The 20528-nt window shown below is 41.1% G+C and overlaps 1 protein-coding gene across 2 annotated transcripts; it reads left to right on the top strand.

Annotated features, from left to right (window-relative positions):
• The first annotated feature begins 254 nt into the window (after positions 1-254).
• Positions 255-15066, top strand: LOC135484394 (glycogen phosphorylase, muscle form-like). 2 transcript variants are annotated; one of them, XM_064765800.1, is made up of 15 exons: positions 255-573; positions 1238-1339; positions 3555-3737; positions 3918-4049; positions 4740-4851; positions 5837-5919; positions 6167-6310; positions 6559-6798; positions 7002-7165; positions 7342-7456; positions 7677-7985; positions 8198-8419; positions 8583-8707; positions 9045-9246; positions 9486-15066. In XM_064765800.1, exons 1-15 carry the CDS (start codon positions 331-333, stop codon positions 9651-9653), a joined length of 2544 nt encoding a protein of 847 aa, XP_064621870.1. In that variant the 5' UTR covers positions 255-330; the 3' UTR covers positions 9654-15066. The 2 variants fall into 2 exon arrangements, with proteins under 2 accessions (XP_064621870.1, XP_064621871.1); XM_064765801.1 differs by lacking the exon at positions 4740-4851 and adding an exon at positions 4273-4384.
• Positions 15067-20528: the final 5462 nt, after the last annotated feature.

The following is a 20528-nucleotide window of genomic DNA, read 5'->3' as shown; positions in this document are numbered from 1 at the left end:
GAACGTCTGTGAACATTAAAACTTTTTTGTTTTTTTATCTCCAAAGTCTGATCACACTGGGCACGCGATCGATCGCAATGTATTTTGTTCAGTGGCTTATACAACAATAACATGGAAGCTGATACTGGCAGAGAGATCATGCAAGTGACGTCATGCATAGATTATACAAGTAAGTATGATTTTGGAATAGTCCAAATCGTGTTGAAATCTGGGTCAAGGTCAGCCTGGCTTGACGCATGCGCAGTGGAGGCTGTCAGCTCGGGAAAGGATTTCTGTGCTTTGATCTTGAAAAATTTGGTCAAATACTTTCGATTTTACACCCTTTTCGCTATGGCGTCGCCGCTGACCGACCAGGACAGGAGAAAGCAGATTAGTGTTAGGGGTATTGCACAAGTAGGAAATGTAGCAGCCCTGAAAAACAACTTTAATCGGCATCTTCATTACACACTTGTAAAGGACAGAAATGTTGCAACCCCCAGAGACTATTTTTTTGCCCTTGCCCACACTGTCAGGGACCACTTGGTTGGGAGGTGGATCAGAACCCAGCAGTATTACTATGAAAAAGATCCAAAGGTAAGCAGAAGGGATCTTGATTAGGGCCCTAAGATGATTTCATCCAATGCCCTTGAGAAAGTTATCAAGGTGATTTCAAGAGGACCCGAAAATAGCATGCAATGCCAATGGTTAGCAAGCATGTTAGGGGTGGATAAACGAGCAAGAGGAGCGAAATGTTGCAACCAGAGGCAGCTGGCACAGACTGCTGAATCAAGGGTTAGAGTAAAGGATTATGATGTTGTAAAATGTCAATCATGGGTTAGGTAGTTGAAGCCACATGAAGAAGAAGGAATCCTCAGACAGAGGTCCCGTTTGCTCCCACTTCATAATATGCGTTATCAAAACCTTTTTACAATATTCATATTGTAACCCCTTCTCCTTACTGTCAATACTTAACTGAACTGAACTGATTCTGTGGCCTCTAGCTGCTGAAACCAAAAACTGAAGAAGGAAGCTCCAGCCATCACATCTTTGGACTCTTGTGAATCCCCTGCAGTTCTGTAAATCTAAAAATTTCTGTCACCATCAATATTGGCATAGCGGAGCGTTAAACTTTTAAAACCATTGTTGTGACGTCACTCACTGGCTGTTGTGTTAGCTCGGCCCACGTGAAATCATGTGATGTCATTTGAAATTGACAACAGTCGATATTGTATATCATTAGGCCATCTTTTCTTTCCAGCGAGTCTATTACCTTTCCTTGGAGTTCTACATGGGGAGATCCTTGTGTAACACCATGATGAATCTTGGAATTGAGAATGCATGTGATGAAGCCATGTATCAGGTAAGAAGATTGTATTCCCAGTGTATCTCTTTAAACTTTATGCATGCCATGTCATGGTACCTTACCATGAAAGGTTTTGCACACCAGGAGTTGTGCATGCTGAAATGAGTTTTCATGAGCATTTTTCCAAAGCATAGCGATTTACTTCCACTTTCAAGTTCAAAGTAAACATCATGCCCTGACAATGCCAAAGGATCCATGATTGACAACCAGAGTAGTGGAGACACATGACCTCCATAAATTTTTTGCTTGGACTGGAGTTTGATGGCCTTTCGAATCAGTGAATCAGTGAAAAAAGATGGCCTAAAGTACATTTGACCAGTGTTTTAGACTTCCAGATTAGGTGTATGGACCAGTCACTGACAGTGTCAGTGACACCACTATATATTGACTTTTCAATTGACGTAATTTTCCTGCATAATTTCTGCCCAAGGCCACAAAACTGCACATTTGACCAAATCAGGTTATAGACCTACTTGTACTTGACCTGGATCATAAGTAAATATTGAAGTTGAAATTTGAGACCAGTTCTTTCTTTTTTGGGCTACTACAACTATATCGGCATAAATTTATCATGTCCTTGTGAATTTTAAGGCTCAGCCTCTCAGTTGTTGCACCCTTTTTAACTTTTTTAAAGGGTGAAGCCCAAATTAGGTTTGGTGTGCACAAATCTGCATGGAATAATTTGAGTTTATCATAAAACTTTAATTTTAGCCTTGGAATTGGAAATAAACTGCATAACTACAGGAAGTACAACTGATTGAATTTTCCATGTCCATGTGGCATATACGTCTGCATGATTCAATCAATCAATGTCCCACTTCCCACTGGCCCTCACAGCGTGACTGTTTATTCTCCAGGGTTGTGGGTTATTTGACAACAATCAATGACATTGAAGCCTTCCACTTGGCAGTTAAGACTATTGTGTCACGGGGGTTTTATTGAATTTAAGGAAGTAGACTGCATGTATGCACTCATGTTTGGATTGTTCCATGATATGCATTGGACAGTGTCAGAATATGAATTCATCACATTTCCATCGAAATCGACTCTACCATACCATGGCTGATCTTCAGCCCCTAGCCCCTCGCTCTGTTTCATGATGTCAAAACTGCTAGAAATGTTTGAGATTTTGTTTGAGGAGTTGAATTGCCAATTATTGCAATTTTCCATTTTGTCGGTATAACTATAATATCCTCGAAATATCCTTGCCAACCCAACAACCTGCTAAAAGTTGTTGGAAAGCCCTGTGTACAACCACAACACGTGTAACAGGCCCCAACACTTGTGCAGCCAACTATGGCTATTCTCTTCTTTGCACACCTCTCGCCAGACTAGTATCACACTGAGTGGGGTTTTTCTTCTCCTGCCTTCTGCATGCGTTCATTGCTATCGGAATCCTGTTGCTGGCAATTGGATTTTTATTGATCCAGTTGTTGTATCGTCTCATCTGACTCTGTGAGTGGAGGTCACGGTGACCTTGAGGAGTCTCATTTATTCCTGACCCCTCTTGACATGTTGAAGGATTCATGAGATTCTGTCTCTTCCAACTTGTATCAACTGCTCATCCATGTCATACAATAACATACATGTGGTCCATCCATCCTCATCTTGTCTAGCTTGGATGGTCATAGTACATGTAGTATACATTGTACAAAGGACGAAATTTACAATTTTGGCAGAAAAACTATAGGCCTGTATCTGGTCTTTTCGAGGTCAATGACCCTGTCTATATCCTTTCACCGTACATTTTTAAAACTGCTCAAGATATTTGAAAATTAACAGAAATTAGTCCTTGAAGGGCTTGGATGATGCTGAAGCATGCACCAGTTAAAAACAGATGTTGTATACTGTTCTTCTGTAACTCGATCTACTTGTCTGATGAAAGAGGGAAATCAGGCCACATTTCTCACATGCTTTATTACTCCTAGGTAGGCCTACAGAGCCTAATCCTTGCATGAAAGTTTATGCTTTCCATCCTGGCCTGTCAGCTGATTACCGGTGGCAGGCCTGTGTAGAGTGGCTTTGAAGGCCTACGATTGTATCAACCTTTTATTTCCCTATTGTACATGTTGTATTTATGCCTATGAGTATGAAATGACTCTGTTATCCACTCCCACCGTCCTTCTCCAGCCCGACCTTGACCTATTTTGCAGGTCTTTCCCCTATGTTTGGTGGTCTTCCTCTTAACGCTATAACAATTATGTCCTTCCAGCTTGGCCTTGATATAGAAGAACTAGAAGATATTGAAGAAGATGCTGGCCTTGGTAATGGTGGTCTTGGGCGGTTGGCAGCTTGTTTCCTTGACTCCATGGCAACGCTGGGTCTGGCAGCCTACGGGTATGGCATCCGTTATGACTACGGTATCTTTGCTCAGAGAATCCGCGATGGTCACCAGGTAAGTGACTTAGTGAGGGATCAGTTGTCCAGTTACTAACCAAAGATCTGAGGTCTTTGGAAGAAATCTTTGTGTACATACATTTCCTGATATATGTGGACTGCTGTCTAGGTCCTTGGTCAATTCACTTTGCTGTGGATCAAAGGGATCAAATATCTAATGAGAAGAGTTTACTTCCAGGTTGAAGAGCCTGATGAGTGGCTGAGATATGGTAATCCATGGGAGAAGGCACGACCCGAGTACATGCTGCCAGTCAACTTCTACGGACGCGTTGAAAAGAATGAGAAGGGAGCAAAATGGGTCGACACACAGGTAAAGTGGTTTGTGGCACTGTGGTTTTGCAGCCTACACTCAGATCCTTGTGTAGGATGGTTTGAGAAAAACTGGCCTTTGAAAATGAAAGTGAGATGTTTTATTCTGTACTTGAGTAAGAGATATAATGAACGCTTTAGTTTTGAGACTTTGGGTCATATTTTCATCTTCTTCATCAGTTTTATCCCCATCCCCTATTTCACCAATGATACACCTATTTCAGATTGTTTTCGCCTTGCCTTTTGATAACCCGATACCTGGCTACGATAACAATTGTGTCAACACAATGAGGCTATGGTCGGCAAGGGCACCTGACAATTTTAATCTCCAGTTCTGTAAGTCATTTTTGACTGGTATCCAAGGGTGGGAATGAGTGCTTGCCCGAGCCTTAGATTGGGACTGCTGAGAACCAAGTCATATCATTTGTTTAAACATTTCCAGCATGGGTGGTGAATTGTTTTGCTAGAGTTACTTGTTGCTATTGCATTGCATGTTAGTGACAATCATGATACAAATTTTCTGGCATGATGTCGGTCAAAATTGTTTTCAGAATCAGATAGCAACAATTTTGGACAAGAATGCTAGACCTCTGCAGTCCCAATCTTCCCAGGATACAGTCTTTCTCATTAACCTAACTGCATTCCTTATGGCATGCTTTCATATTTTCCTCTGAAAACTTGTCCTTTTCAGGTTGTTTTTGCTATGCCATATGACAGTCCTATCCCAGGCTATGGAAACAATGCAGTCAACACAATGAGACTTTGGTCTGCTAAGGCACCAAGTAGTTTTAATCTTCAATTCTGTAAGTGAACCAGTGGGTAACAAATATTGTCACCGGTCAATTTTAATTATCATTCTACATGTATTTCTAGACTCTTTTCTCTGATAAAACTGGACATTTGATTGGAAGGTGATCCGACTTTCTGTCTTTCCTTCCTTTCTACACCTTTCTTTTGAGTAATTAGAAGCGGATTGATTAACCTTCACATCTCTCTATCCGGTTGCAGTAAAATATCATAGATTTGGAAGTTGGTAGTTGCAGTTTGATGCACTACCTCCGATATCATGCTCTCATCATGATATCAGACTTGACTGCATTATTTTTCAGATGTGATGGTTTTAATACTAACAATGACAATTCTGTGAAATTACAAAAAAGTTGTAATTTTTTCAGTATTGTTGGTTAGACATAAGCTTTGCCATCTTTTGCTTCAAGTTTATGGATTGTGAAATGGAGTTCTTTATAATAGAAATAGATCCGTTTGATTTTGGTGTGATGGTAAAAGGGTACTAACTTGGATTAAAAACCATGTTTACAATTGGCATGAAATATAAACCTTAAAAGCTTTCAATTCATTCATATCACCACTGGTCTCAGTTTGTGACCTGCTTCTAGCTTTGGCAGTACAACCACTTGTAGATTGCATTATGTAGCGCTTTTGAAATTTTGGTTTGGCTTCAACTTTCTGTGTGTTACAGCTGAAAGTTTTTGCAAATGATAAGGGTAAGTAATATTGGTGTGCAATGACCGTGCATACATTGATGCTGTCTTACAGTTTTACAAGACAAAAAATAGTGTGGAGAACACTGATAGTGATAGCATAAGGTGAAGGATTCAAGTTTACAATTTCATTCTCAACAAAATTTTCGGTTAGGAGGAGTCGTACCTCATTCACGACCATCCGTAACTGGCTTTCACAAGTCACCATTATCCCCCCCACACCTGTTGGTTCAGGGTCATCACCCACTCTCTACTTTTCTTGATCATTCCTGTAATTTGGTTGCAGTCAATGATGGCGAGTACATCCAGGCCGTCTGCGACCGCAACATGGCCGAGAATATATCGCGTGTGTTATATCCCAATGACAATGTGAGTATTTATATGTGTCTGGTGTGTTGTAACCTTTAGTTTTAGTCCTAGTAACCACATCCATCGTTGTTTTTATGCAAATCAAATCTGATGCGAGGGAAAACACTGTTCTTCAAACAGGGCATCCCCTTTGTCACCTTTCATTACTTTTAAACTAACCCAGGTGAATTGCATGTTCAGAATCATTATCGGCTGCAAGTATGACTGCTAAAAGTGCTAGTGTTATCCTTTCCTTGATCATTTTCAGTTCTTCGAGGGCAAGGAACTCCGTCTCAAGCAGCAGTACTTCCTTGTTGCTGCAACGCTTCAAGATATCGTGCGTCGGTTTAAATCATCCAAGTTCGGCTGCAGAGACCCGGTTAGGACTTCGTTTGAAAGCTTCCCTGAGAAGGTGAGAGAAATTGCTTTGACAAGATGATGGGTGCATGAATGTACAACACAACTTGATTTGATATTATAGAACACTGTATGTCTGTTGACTACTGGTTTCAAGGCTATAGCACTAAATGGACTTCTTTGTTTATAGATTCTAAAAATTTGTGAGAATTTGCTGCATTGCTGGAAGTCTTGCTGTGCCTTATTCTGCGTTCATGTCTTCTAAGATTTCAAATATCTGACCTCTGTACCATTTGTTTGCAGTGTGCCATTCAGCTGAATGATACCCATCCTTCTCTGGCCATCCCCGAGCTGATGAGGATCTTTGTGGACATTGAGCATCTTCCGTGGGACAAAGCCTGGGCTATTGTAGTGAAGACTTGTGCCTATACCAACCACACGGTACTACCCGAGGCCTTGGAGAGATGGCCCGTGTCCTTGCTAAGCAATCTCTTGCCAAGGCATCTGGAGATCATCTATGAAATCAATTCGAAGTTCCTCGCTGTAAGTTCATCAGAAAGATTACTTCCTTCCCGCAACGTCGTGACCAACATGTAGGTTGTCATCAGTACGATCATCAACATAAGTAACTATCCACGTGTGTGAGTACAAGTTGCCGTTTCATAGCATAAGGTTTGTTGTATATCAAATGCCCTTGCTGAGCCCTTCAGTTTCATCCGACCAAAATTGTATTTTGTTTCATGCAGGAGGTGCAGAAGAAATGGCCGAATGACTGGGACCGCATGCGTGATATGTCGCTGGTGGAGGAGCATGGCGAGAAGCGTATCAACATGGCACATCTGGCCATCGTGGGATGTCACGCTGTCAATGGTGTCGCAATGATTCACTCCAACATCATCAAGAAGGACATGTAGGTTGTTGTTTTAGAAAGTAGAGTGGAACCTTATTAGACAATTCTCAGCTGTTGATTCCAGGTCACCCTCTCTATTAAGAAGTATGCAATCAATGCTGATTAACATATTCCTTAGGTCTTCAAAACATGCCTTGGATCCCGATCAATGAGTTTTTTTCTCTTTCAAACTTCAGCTTCAAGAACTTCTACCAGATGTGGCCTGAAAAGTTCCAGAACAAGACAAACGGCATCACTCCGAGGAGATGGTTGGTGCTTTGTAACCCGAACTTGGCCGAGCTCATCGCTGATGTAAGGCACATAACATGATCAGCCTTGTTAACACTGTTTCAATAACCTGAGTAGTCAAACAGAACAGACTACTTGGTATGCATCAGCTCCAGCACCGATTGACGTAAGGCCGTGTTGCCAAACCAAGTGAAGAACTATTGTATGGCATATGTCGTATTATTGAGGCAGTTGCAGGATCGTATTCACTCTACTGTACATTTCACACGAAATTTCATTTCAGCAAATTGGCAAGGAGTTCATCACAGAGCTGTCTGAGCTGAGGAAACTTGAGCCACTTGTAAATGATGAAGGTTTCCTGAGGAAGCTCCAGAAAGTCAAGTACGATAACAAGTCTAAACTGGCTGAGTACATCAAGAAAGAATACAACATCGACGTCGACCCGACATCCATGTACGACATGCAAGTGAAGAGGATACACGAGTACAAACGCCAACTTCTGAATGCATTGCATATCATCGTCCTCTACAATCGAATCAAAGCTAACCCGAACGCTGAGATGATTGCTAGGACAGTCATGATTGGAGGCAAGGTAAGAATCGTCTCAGTATCGCTAACTACCTCGTCTGTCTGTGGAAGTGAAAAGTACAGTTGGCGTCACCACTTGTGACTTTAGTCTTTCGGTATGGTACAATGAAGCTTTTCTTTTGGGTGTGTTCCACACACCTCCATACTGTAGGAGTTCAGGTTGGTACTTCCCTTCTTGTTTTCTCTTTACCCTTATTGTAACGTCATTGTCTTCAGGCTGCTCCCGGGTACCACATGGCCAAGCTGATCATCAAACTCATCAACAGCATCGGACGCATCGTTAACACCGACCCGATCGTGGGTCTGAAGCTGAAAGTGGTCTACCTCGAGAACTACCGCGTATCTCTAGCTGAGAAGATCATTCCAGCTGCTGACCTTAGCGAACAGATCTCATTGGCTGGCACTGAAGCATCTGGGACTGGAAATATGAAATTCATGGTAAGTCATGGCAGTATTTTCCTTTCTGTATAGTCCACAGTGACGTCTCCAACATAAAAGCTGATAATGGCAGAGAGGAAGTTCCTAGATATTTTGTATTATGTCCGAGTGGAGAAAGTCATGTCGATAGAATCCTAATCAACGTGAACGTGTTTATTTTCAGCTGAATGGTTCATTGACCATTGGAACCCTTGATGGTGCTAATGTAGAGATGAGAGAAGAGATGGGTCCGGATAATATCTTCATCTTCGGCATGCAGGAAGAGGAGGTCAATGGAGTCAAGGCGAAGTGAGATAATTCCTCTTAATTGATCTGTAGTGAGGGCTGTTGGCCACCTTGGCTTGAAATATAATACTCTCTCTCATTGGGAGGTGAATACAGGGGTCAAGTTGTATAGAAATTACCCATTTGTGACCAAAACCACTGTCCCTAATAGAGATGTTGTCCTGTTGACAGAGGTGTCTTCTCAAGGGGTACTATGTTGTTGTGTATAATCTGGTTGAAGCGCACCTGTACATAGGGCCTACCTTACATGTGTGTGTAAGAGACGCTTAAACACATCGACACAGCATGCACCAACAAGGTCCCTCGTACACTGCTTATTTTGTGCCCTCTTGTTTTTCAGCTACAATAACCAGGCCTACGTAGACAGGAACCCTGAGTTGAAGTTGGCTCTGGAGCAGATCAGAGACAACTTCTTCAGCCCGGAGTGTCCCGGCAGGTTTAACGATATCTACAATTCCCTCATGTATCATGATAGATTCTGCCTCTTGGCTGACTTCGATGATTACATCAAGTGCCAGGACCGAGTGAGTGCCACGTATAAGGTAAGCAGTCAACAATTCAAAAATATTTGTGCTTGAAGGCTTGAAGGCTTGTTTTCTTGTGTTGTAGTCCGGATATCCCATTCCTGTAAAAACTGCATAGTTTCTTGGATCTTTACGGGATTGCTGTTCTGGGTGATTTGATGTAAGTTATTGGCCCTTTGGTCTCTCCTGTAGGATATGGCAGAGTTGGGTCAAATTGTAGTGATCCTATATCACTCAGTGTTATACTCCTGTTTCAGGACCCAAAGTTGTGGACGCAAATGGCTCTCATGAACATCGCAGCATCTGGGAAATTCTCAAGCGACAGAACAATCGCCGAGTATGCTAGGGAAATCTGGGGAGTGGAGCCCACCAAGATGAAGCTGCCCGCTCCACATGAGGTACCTGGAGCAGCTCCCAAGGAATGAAGTGGGAATATGACTTGTGCAGATAGACCAAATGAAACTCGGTCTTGTTCATGGTGAAGGATGAGTAGTCTTCTGTCTATATAATTGGGACATCAGTTTGACAGAAATAACACAGCCTACTCTTGACTTGTTATGAATGGCTAACTTTCTTATTGAAGAGTGGTAAAAAAGTGATTCAAGCCAAATCACTCTAAATCCTATATTTCATAGATTCAACCTGTCTCTTATACGCTTTCCTGCTTATGTTTTACGTATTTGATTATGATTATATCCCGGATGTTTTCTCTATATGTCGAGACCTACTGGACTACTTCTTTTGCATCATTTCACGTTCTAAAGGTTATAAAGAATCTCAATACTCATTAAAGGGAGAATATAGGCAGGTGCAAAGCTGGCCAGATTAGGCTATTCAAAGTCACTGATTGCTATTAGGTGACTCTTCTATCTCACAGTACATCTACACTATTCATGCTTTTGCGAGGAACAGTTTTATCACCAACTCAAACCATGCCCTAACTGTCCCTATTTGTCACCTGGAGATCGCAAGTGGGATTCTCCTAGCTCCTGCCTAGCGTCCCCTTTAATAGAAGAGCTAAAGTGTGTGAAACTTTTGTGGCCATCCACCATGAACCAGTCGGTTAAGTTGTTATATTGTTGAAACCAGTTCTAATTTAAATGACAGGCAGGGGATGGAATCTGCATTTGGCTGCAGTTCCTGTAAATGGTCTCATCTGTCTGTGCTGGTTTGTTTGCTTGGAGCAGTGGCACTGACTAGTATCCTGCAACTGATGGCGTCTCACCGACCACCATCCAGGTTGTGTCCCCTGTCTGTTTGAACATTTGTACATTAATGTAATAATAAGACTAATGATTTCAACACTTATGCTGATAGAATGTTTTTTCTCGTAGATTTGGTGTGTTTAGTTGTATAGGTGCCACTTTTTTTTCATCTTGAGCGCAAGTTGAGCTCAGGGCACATGTTTTTTCCATTACTGAGTTACTGTTAGTCTCTATGTTTGGACTTATGTATGTTTTGTAGCAGTTGAGGCCATTGAAATGGCAGCAGGTAACTTTTAGATGTTCTTGTCAAACTTTCATCGAGTGTTTGCTTACTCACACGGTGCTTCCCCTGTCAGTCATCCAGGCCTAAGTTGTGATGTCACAGTGGTAAAAGAAAGCTGTTGCACTTACACATGGAGATGCAGTGCAAGCAATCGGACACATTCTTTCAGTTTGACAACAACATCGATATTACTAATTCCTAGTCTTGTAGGTCAATTCCTTCAGAGATATTGCACTATCAGTGTTGTGAGATGGACTATATCAGCATATACATATATGTAAGTTGAACTTTTGATAGTATCAGTTACAAAGAGGTTGACTTATACATGTATTTTGATGTGCTAGTGAATCTTTAGTTCAGGTCCTAAAAAGCAGTTCATCTTCAAGTTATAAGATGTTTCAGGAGACATTTTTCACAGGCATTTTAGGAATAGACAGTGACTCTGTAACCATATAGGGCACAGCTTGTAAGTTTGAACAACAGAATGTGTGTTTTCTAAGGAGTTTTGAGGGTTTTCAGTGAATGATGAACAATATGTTATGTTGAACAATATGGACACATCATGACCTATATGCACATGTATGGCACCTGAGGTGCTTTTTTAACCCCGTGCTTCTCATTGATGTTGTATATATTTTGCTTGTTTCGAAGTTCTCTCGTCGGTGTAATCCACAGTGGTCTAAGTGACACTTAAGATTTCAGGGATAGTTATAGCCATATCATAAATAGTTAATGAAAAGTAATTCACCTGCTCACACTTTTTTCCTGTTATAGCCGTTGTGACTCTGTTAGTGACTGTTGCCAGTGTAGCCTTTCATTCTCAGCAATCGTGATCTGATGAGTTTTGTATAGAATGATCAATCCGTATCAGTAGTTCCTCTTTCAAACTTTCCGAGATAGGTTTACACATTTGTGTATGAATCAACACAAATTCCAGACTGATCAGTGCAGTTGCTTTAAAGGCCTATGCTGTTCATTTGAAATTTGAAATTTATAATTCATTAGGTATTACGTTTCCTCTGTTTTCTCATCTCAAACTATCTTTCAGTACGATGTATCAAACTGCGCTTAATGAATTTTTTGATTTGGTTTCATGTAATGTCAACTGTTCTAACAAGGGTAAGATGATGACTTGTTAATTGAAATCCTCATCCAAAAGAGACTATTGGCAAATATTCATAGCTGAAATTGCAACGTCCTTAAAAATGGCCAAGTACTTAAATATTTGCCATTTTGATGAAGTTGAATTAGCCTCCCTTTTATCGAATGTGCAAACTACACCATAACCATGACCTGTGACCTGTTTGTATATATTAACCGTCATCTATCATATTGCTTTGGTGCATACCAAATCGCTCCCGGTGATTTTGAACAACCTGTAATCTTTACAGCTACCTCAGCCCTAGTAGTGCTTGCTAATGATAGCTTAAGTACCACCTCACTTCATACAGAGAAACCTGCCGCTAACCAGTGCTGAATTCATGAGAGATTAAATAAAAGGCAATTTTTATCATGCCTTTGTGAGAGCTAAAGGCTGTCTTGTAATGAGTTACATCTGGCAGGTACACCTGCCAAAAACCAGATGCCAAATCCATGAGGGATGAGATTCAATTTTAAAAGGACTTTAAATCAAAAAACACACATCTAAGAGTAAGAAAACCTTCTCTACCAGTTTGAGGCAGGTCTGCAGTTACAATACATGGAGCTCAGGGATATGCAAGTCTGTTGACTGTGGTTTTATATTGTAGAGGATTAACTGCAGAACGGTAGGTATTCTTGTGCGTAAAAATGAAGCAGCTGAGTTAAAAATCTGATTTTAGGAATTCTTGAAAGCATTTCGTCAAAAGCTACATGCATCAGATTTGCAATGGAGAGATCAATAGGGGCAGATCCAGGGGAGAAAAGACTGGGTGCCTGCTCAGCCATTTTTATGCTGAATTTCAAGGACTTTCGCCTAATAATTTCAATGATCTTTGTCAAAATAGGGGTGTTGCTCCAGTTTTCTACTACTGGATCTGTGCCTGATCAGCAATTTGGATTCAGGGTAATGAAGACAAGCCACTACTAGGGTCCACATTCACGAAAGGAAAACTCTACTTGTCTAGGTGTTGTCAACATCTAACAATAGACTCCGCACTGGATGAATGCACCCTGGTGATCATGGATATGTAATGTTATTAATGGTTGTCTAGTTTGTTCATCGGTTGTGGCCATCATGACCATTGAAGAACTTTTCTCGAATAACAGTCACATACCAAAATTTAATTGAAATCAGTGTTACAGGGTTGTCAAAGCGCCCTGCAAACGAACGAGACAGTTTTTTGCAATCATGATTGAATGCAACAAAAATCACTAGTTTGCGGTGTTATGTGGGGTTGACATTGAGAACGGTTCAGAATCAAACAGCCCCTTTTGTTTTGTTCTCAAAATGACCGGCGAAAAATGGGCTTTTTCTGTTGTTTGCATTTTCCACAATGATTTACTAATAAGGGAAAGTGTGGCATTATTTGAGAAATGTTCTATATTTACCTCCATTCTTGTTTTAAATTTGAATCGGAATACTGCGTTGATTGTCCATATTGTTCATCACATGCCACTGCTTGACCACTCTCTGTTTGCCTGTGTCTTGAGAAAAAAACACCTCTAAATTGGAAAAAGGAAGGTTACGTAAAGGTTTGGTGAATCCATATAAAAGTCTGTGTTTAGGTTAACTGTCAAGAGTAACAGGGTCAGCAATGTGTACTCGTCTTACAGAGCCTGAAAAACTGCAAGCCTGATATCAATGCCAATGATATGTAGCACCTGAATAGCTAGCTATGCTCAAGAATAAATAAAGACTACACTTTCTCTTGATCTCTGTGATATTTAGTTAAGCGCACTTTTTTGTCATCTATTACTTTCAAAAGTGTAATATTGAAGTACTTAAAAGTGATTTTTTTTGCATTTTTTTCCTTAAAATGTGGCTTGAATCTTCAAAACTTCTCTAAAATCTTATTCATGAAGACTCTCTTGAGTTGTCTGGTATCTGTTGTTCTTCTCAAAAATATGATATAGAAAAGTTACTTTGTTAGTAGAAAATTTTTAGTATTGTGCCATAGGCAGGGTTTAGAAGAAAGAGATACATTCGATAGACATGTTTCTGTACTTTAAGCTGTGTAACTCCAAGCTTCCAGTTCGTCAGACAGGACACAATATGGATTGCATACTCCCACACAAAACATGGGTAGACCAAATCTTGATTTCACTAACATCCATTACAGCTGAAGAACATAAATTTTGGTGTTTACTTTCAAGTGATTAGCAGTTTGGGGTATTTTTCCCAGAATTATGTATAAAATACAGAGCTGAGTATTGTTGATGCAACCCTAATTGTTGTAGATTGTCTAAATTCTGAATGATATCATATATGATTACAAACGTGCATGTACATGTAAAATATGTTGTGAACTCTTTGATATTTGTGCTAGTTTCATAGTAAACAATTGTATATAGTGTAAATGTAGACAGCTTTTATGAAAGCACTGAAAAGGTTTATTTCTAACTACTACCACGTGACATTTATTGGAATTTTCTTTTCTTTTTATGGCTTTCACACCTTCAGCGCCAACCACGCAGATCAACGTGGCCCAAATCCCCCCTCTTTGAGCTGGTTATCGGAGTCTCATGGATTTCATGACAGAACTACGGCATCGCCATCTTCAGGGCAAATGAGGAACTGAAAATACCGTTTGGTCTTTTCAGTTCCTGTCTTGCCCTGAAGATGGCGATGGCGTAGTTCTTTCATGAAGTCCATGAGACTCCGATAACCAGATCAAGAGGGGGATTTGGGTCACGTAGATCTACGTGGTTCGGCGCTGAAGGTGTTAATGGGAATAAGTTGTGAAGTTGCGTTTTTTTACATGTTTTTTTTTGTGCTATAAGTTTTTCATGCTTTCAGACAGCAGAGCAATGCTAGAAATTGTAAATTAGGCTTAGTTTTAGGCTTGTTTTGGTTAAATCTAAGGAGGCATTACTCTGTGCTGAGTGACCCCTAATTGGGGCTGTCGTTTGGAACGACCTACATTCGTATATGGGAATTAATATATCATCAGTCATGAAGTAAAGTTGAAAGAGGCTCCTGACTGATTAACTACTACAGACCTCTTTGTCTACCTGTATCTATCAGGAACGAGCCAGTGCAAGCTTTCATGCTCCTTCTTTATATTAAATGATGTATAGGCTTACTATAGGACAGTTACTATTATCTGAGGCTTGAGCCTTGACTTATGTTTTGTTAGGGATGTTTCCATCTGATTCTAGTTCATGTTAACAATCGAGAAATTCATGCAAATAAAGTTATTGGCAACTGGATCCCTTCTTCAGTCTTGATCTGTACTTTATACACACCCTGATGTCTAGTATTTTATCTTAATAACCACATCCAAATGTCCCGAAGAACTCCTAAACTCGTAAGTTACAGAGAAATTATGGCTGCTTTCAAACCAATGGGACCAATGTGTTATAATTAGAATATACTGAGATGGTATACATTTCGAATAAAATTTCAACCCATTTCGTGCAGTGAACCAACTTCAGTGTGTCAATGGATTTCCTCATTTGATCAGATAACCGAGGGTGGTTGTTCCATCGTCTGTCCTCCATTAGCCTAATATCGTTAACTTGTCAGAAAAGCTTGGTCTTTTTTTGGTGGTGTAAAGGTCTTCCAACCTGAAAAGGTAACCAGCAGGCAGAGGGTGGTTGTTCCATCGTCAGTTCTGTAGTCTCCATTAGCCTAATACTGTTAACTTGTCAGAAAAACTTGGCCTTTTAAGGTTGTGTAAAGGTCTTCCCAACCTGATCAGATAACCAGCTGGCAGATGTTGGTTGCTCCAATGTCTGTCCTTGTGAGATGATTACCATGGTACAACCAAATCAGTTGTCTTGTATCACCCATGTAGAACGCAAGTGTAATGTTGTCGTGTACAGCTAAAGGACCCTTTGAAGGTTGTGTCAGTGTCTTCCCAACCTGACCAGATAACCAACTGGAAGAGGTTGGTTGTTACGTAGGCTGTACTGTCGTCTCCAAAGGGAAGGGGTCAGGTTGAGCTTTACATAAGATGCTCGTTTGTAGTTGTTAGTTTCAATAACGATGATTTGAATGAACAGGCAATGTTACCATAAATGGATAACTCCGTAAATAGTATAACTCTATTTATCATGTTGGATTAAAATCATATACCCAGCCAAATGTTAGCTTTTGAGGGTTGGTTGAACAGCAACGATGTCTATTTTCCTACTGTCTCTCCGAGTCTTTTTGACTTATCTCGTATACAATGACGGGGTGAGGGGATATCCCATCACAGAACGAATGCTTGACGGACCAAATACCGGTCATGGAGGTAAATATGAACATGCTTGCATTTTGCCCCAATAATACGACTAGGGCCAAATACTACGAATGTTGCGTCGGTCAAACGCTACCCTGGTCTTTTTTCAGGTCACTCTCAGACGTTCTGAACCATCAGAGGTACCCCGCCCGTAACCTCCATCCGGAGTCCGGGTCGGCGAGGGGTTTCAAAGTTTAAGGGCCGAGATTCTCTCAGATAACTATCACTGCGTAGGAGTGTGAATTAATTTGATATATCCCAGTACTCTTGACCGCTCGGACATTGGTCCTTTTGGCCACTGCCCAGACTCTTGATAACTGAATCAATGTACCTTTTAAGGACACAGTGTCCCTCCCCATCACCACCATGAAGCGAGAACCCCTCTCCTTGCCTTCCATGCTTACGACAAATTCGGCCTTGATGCGACCCACCACCCAGTTCGTCTCGGACAGACAGTTCAGCTCGAGATCACACTTGCCGCTGAGGACAGAGCGGGCTATAACGCCACCAGAGTTGAGGAGTGTGGGGCGTCTGGGGAGTCGCACAGACAGCAGGTCAGTCTTCTCCAGAATGGGTAAGTTTATGGAATACTCTTATGTCGGCTATGTAAGATTTGTCACGGAACATAATATCATGTAGGACTTGTATCAATGACAGGTCCACCACTCCCGTAGTTACTGTTATTGTTGTGGACAGATGATTGCAGAGATGGGGTCAAAGATCATGGGGTGTGAAGGTGGTTGGATTGGTTTTGTCCCTGAAACTTCAATGTAGTTGTCTATCGGAAGACATAAAGTCCCGCGTGACGTCACACTTTAATCTTTGACGAACGAATGACGTGACGACGACAAAAGCTCCCTAGAAACGGGCAGAAGAAAACGTCCACGAAACATATCAATTTTGTCTTTTTCATGAACTATCTATAAGAATTGTGGGTTCACGTCTACACAGGCCCTGCTGACCTGCAGCAGGTCTCTGGCCAAAATACGCATACGAAAATTAGCACGAAGATATAAATGAATTGCCCGCCGGGGATGCCGTTTTTCCCTTCATTTTTGGATGAGCAGGAGTTACGTAATTTGGGTAAGACCGAAGAAAATTTCCCCTACATTTCTTACTCAGCTAAGTATTCTGTAACTGACAACTGAAACTAGGGAGACAGTCTGGTTATGTTCGCTGGCCTATGATCAACCCGGATAACCAATGTTCCCTCCGCCTGTCTGTGTCCTTCCGACACTGAGACCAATGCGTCCCATCCAAATGCTTATAGTTATGCGTCGAACAAGTCATGTGCAGGAACTCCCATCTTGACCTTACGTCTTGCAAGGGTTCCCGCGGAAGACACTAGTCCGACGGGCTGGTCCTTATTAAAATAGCTCCATACCGAATTACAACTGTATGTGATATTCACATGGACAGACAACATCCGGCTCACTGTCTCATTTACAGATACTAAATCATTTAAGTTGGTTTATAACCGACGAATGAATATCAACATCAGGCTGGCAAACCTCATGCGGTCGGCTGCTCGGCGGCCGAACAAATTCATTGACGTCGAAAGACATTGGCAGCCGACCCTGGCTGTCTTCTGTACCTACTTGACCCCAGCTTATAGAGGGAAGACCATGAAGGTAAAGTGGTGTCCCCCAAAGATAGACACTTCAGATGAGAAGCCTTGTGGGTCGTACTCCAAGATGGGGATCTGGAATACGGACGAGGAATGCTTCGAGGCCGGTGAGGCGGAGGACAGATCTGGCTGGTGGTTCGCCATGGCATACTGTTGTATTTGCACAGGTTACAAACGTAATAAGTCCTGAATTTGCCTTCTAACGTCCGGATCCTTTATTCTAACACTGCTTCACAAAATTATACACACCAAAGTCATAATTGATAAAATAGTTCGTCGGGATGACGATTCGTGCACGTGATTATAAAATACTCGGGAGACTGGAATAACTCTCTATCGCTCTCTTCTCTCTCTCTCTCTCTCTCTCTCTCTCTCTCTCTCTCTCTCTCTCTCTCTCTCTGCCGAGAGCGTGCGGACAGCTGTTTTTTATTCACGCGCAGCTTTGTCTGCACCAATCAGGGGGCAACGTTGATGCGTCTCCATCCAATGAGGAGCCGCATCAATGCTGACGTAATTGATCACGCTGGGGAGAATGGAGGATTAAAAGTAGACCGTGGGAATTTTCACAGGTATCTTATCTGATACCCAATTCCAATAATCTCGCACACTTAATTCCAAGAATTACACATTACAGTGCTACTCATAAGAAAGGTTTTACAATTACTATACAACATCCCGCGGAACTGGTAAAATATTTTACGAAGTTAAAATATTTTTTTTTTTTTTTTTTAAAAACAATTAGAGGAATATGACTTTGGCTTAACACATAGTATTGTTGAATGGGGTACAATCAATGATAATAAGGCTTTAAACGAGGTGTTCATGCAGCGAATGAACTTAAATTACATCATATGGTTCGGGGTTCCCAACAGTGTTCAGCCAGCGGCCGAACTTAGTTACAATATATGTATTTTGTTCCACTTACTAATGAATGACCACTTCATTCATGACAAAGTATGAGCATAAGGTTACAATATAATTATACATTGAATCATTAATCTCATGCTAAACAGCATGTTAAAATATGCAATGATACAATGAAGTGTCAAAACCTCTGCTGGGAATATTGCGAAACTGACTGGACCGGTCGACGAGGTATCTGAAAACTGTGGAAAATAAAGTGTAACTCGAAGAACTTCTGGATGACACGCGTATTTACAAAACCTCAACGAAAAAAAATGTTGTTGTCACAAAAGTATCCAAATTGCTTAAATCATACACTATTGTGTGAGCTGTCTCGAAACAGCAATTGCCACAAGCACTGCTTGGAGACAGAAACCCATCACGAAAATAAATCAGTCCCAAGACTGATGAGAGTTGGCTTTGCTAACATGTAGCCGTACAAACATCCAATAAAATAGAGTATTGATAATAAAATACTCAAACTGGAAAACTGTTCAATAGACAGATTACTGTTGCACAAAACTTCATTGAAGACAAGTAGAAAAAAATATCACATCTATAGCTAATAGATGTTTCTACAATTATCCAACTAACAACTCACTAGCTTTTATAAAAATAGCAATGAGGGTGAAATAATTATTCTCGTAAAGATTTGTTTTGATAAGTTATATAGCAACGTCTTGTTGTAAACACCAAATAACATCATTACCATAACAACGACAACAAGAAACCACTTGAGATGTTTTAAATACAAACCATATTCTCAATAAATTGTCGTCTAATCACTTTTCTCTTGGCTTTTCGCCAAAATATGTGACTTATCATGAATGGTCTTATCTTTGAACATTTTTAACGGGTTGGGACACCCTGTACATCTTATATCCTTGGCACTTAACACAAACTGGACAATGCTGACAACATGTGGTTCAAATTGAGGTGACCACCAATAGCTAAACTGTTTCTGCCCAAAAGGCACAGAGAGCAAGAGTTCTAGGCATCCATTTTTGAAACGCGCCCGTTTCAAAGTGGTGTAATCAAACTCTGAGGGAGATTGCCAAGTGAGCCGAGACAAATCATCCTGTTGCTTAGTGGACAACACAGAGGGAGCAATCATGCCATGGTTACCCTCGGCATGAGACAAATGAATATTGAAATCACAAAGTTCAGCCTGTGAGGCATAGATGTCGCCTCTATAGGTGGTGGATTCATGAGCGGAACCTGTCTCATCAGTGAAATCCAAAGCATAAGCAGCATGCACAGCTTTCTCATCCTGTGCCTTGTCTGCCTTATGAAGCAAGTTTTGCAACTGCTGGAGATGGGCTACATTTTTCTGACCTGTGGCCCTCAAAAATGCTGGTTTCAACCTTGCAAAATTGAAGATATCAGGAATGATGTTTCCCTTCAAATCTGCTATAATATAGTGTGTCCTATCCAAAACCTGGTGTATAACAAATGGGCCAACCCAAAGAGTCTTAAACTTTCTTGTGTTGGCCGTCATCCCTGTAGTGTTGGGTTTATGTAGATAAACCAACTGACCTTCAGCATAGATGGGAGATTTCTGAAGTTTGTTAGCAATCTTGGCATTTTGAGACAGTTGCTGGTGCTCTTGGAGCTGCAGCATACATTTGGACACATTCTGAAATTTCTGTCGCAGATGTTGGACATACTCAGCATGTGACCGTGAGAGACCTAGACATGGTTTGAAATTCAAAGTGGACAAATCAGCTGGTTCACGCAAGAAGAGCAAATAGAAAGGAGAGTAACCTCCCAAGTGAGCACTTGAAAATGAATTGTATGTGTACACTGCTGTGGACACGAATTGAGTCCAAGAAACACCATACTCAAGGAGATTTGCTTTGATGAGGTCGGCAATGGATTTGATTTGCCGTTCAGCCATAAGACTACCATGGTTTTCT

The sequence above is a fragment of the Lineus longissimus genome, chromosome 3, assembly GCF_910592395.1.
Source record: "Lineus longissimus chromosome 3, tnLinLong1.2, whole genome shotgun sequence".
NCBI lineage: Eukaryota > Metazoa > Nemertea > Pilidiophora > Heteronemertea > Lineidae > Lineus > Lineus longissimus.
Note: the sequence above shows the minus strand (reverse complement) of the source record. Positions and strands in the feature narration are given on the sequence as shown.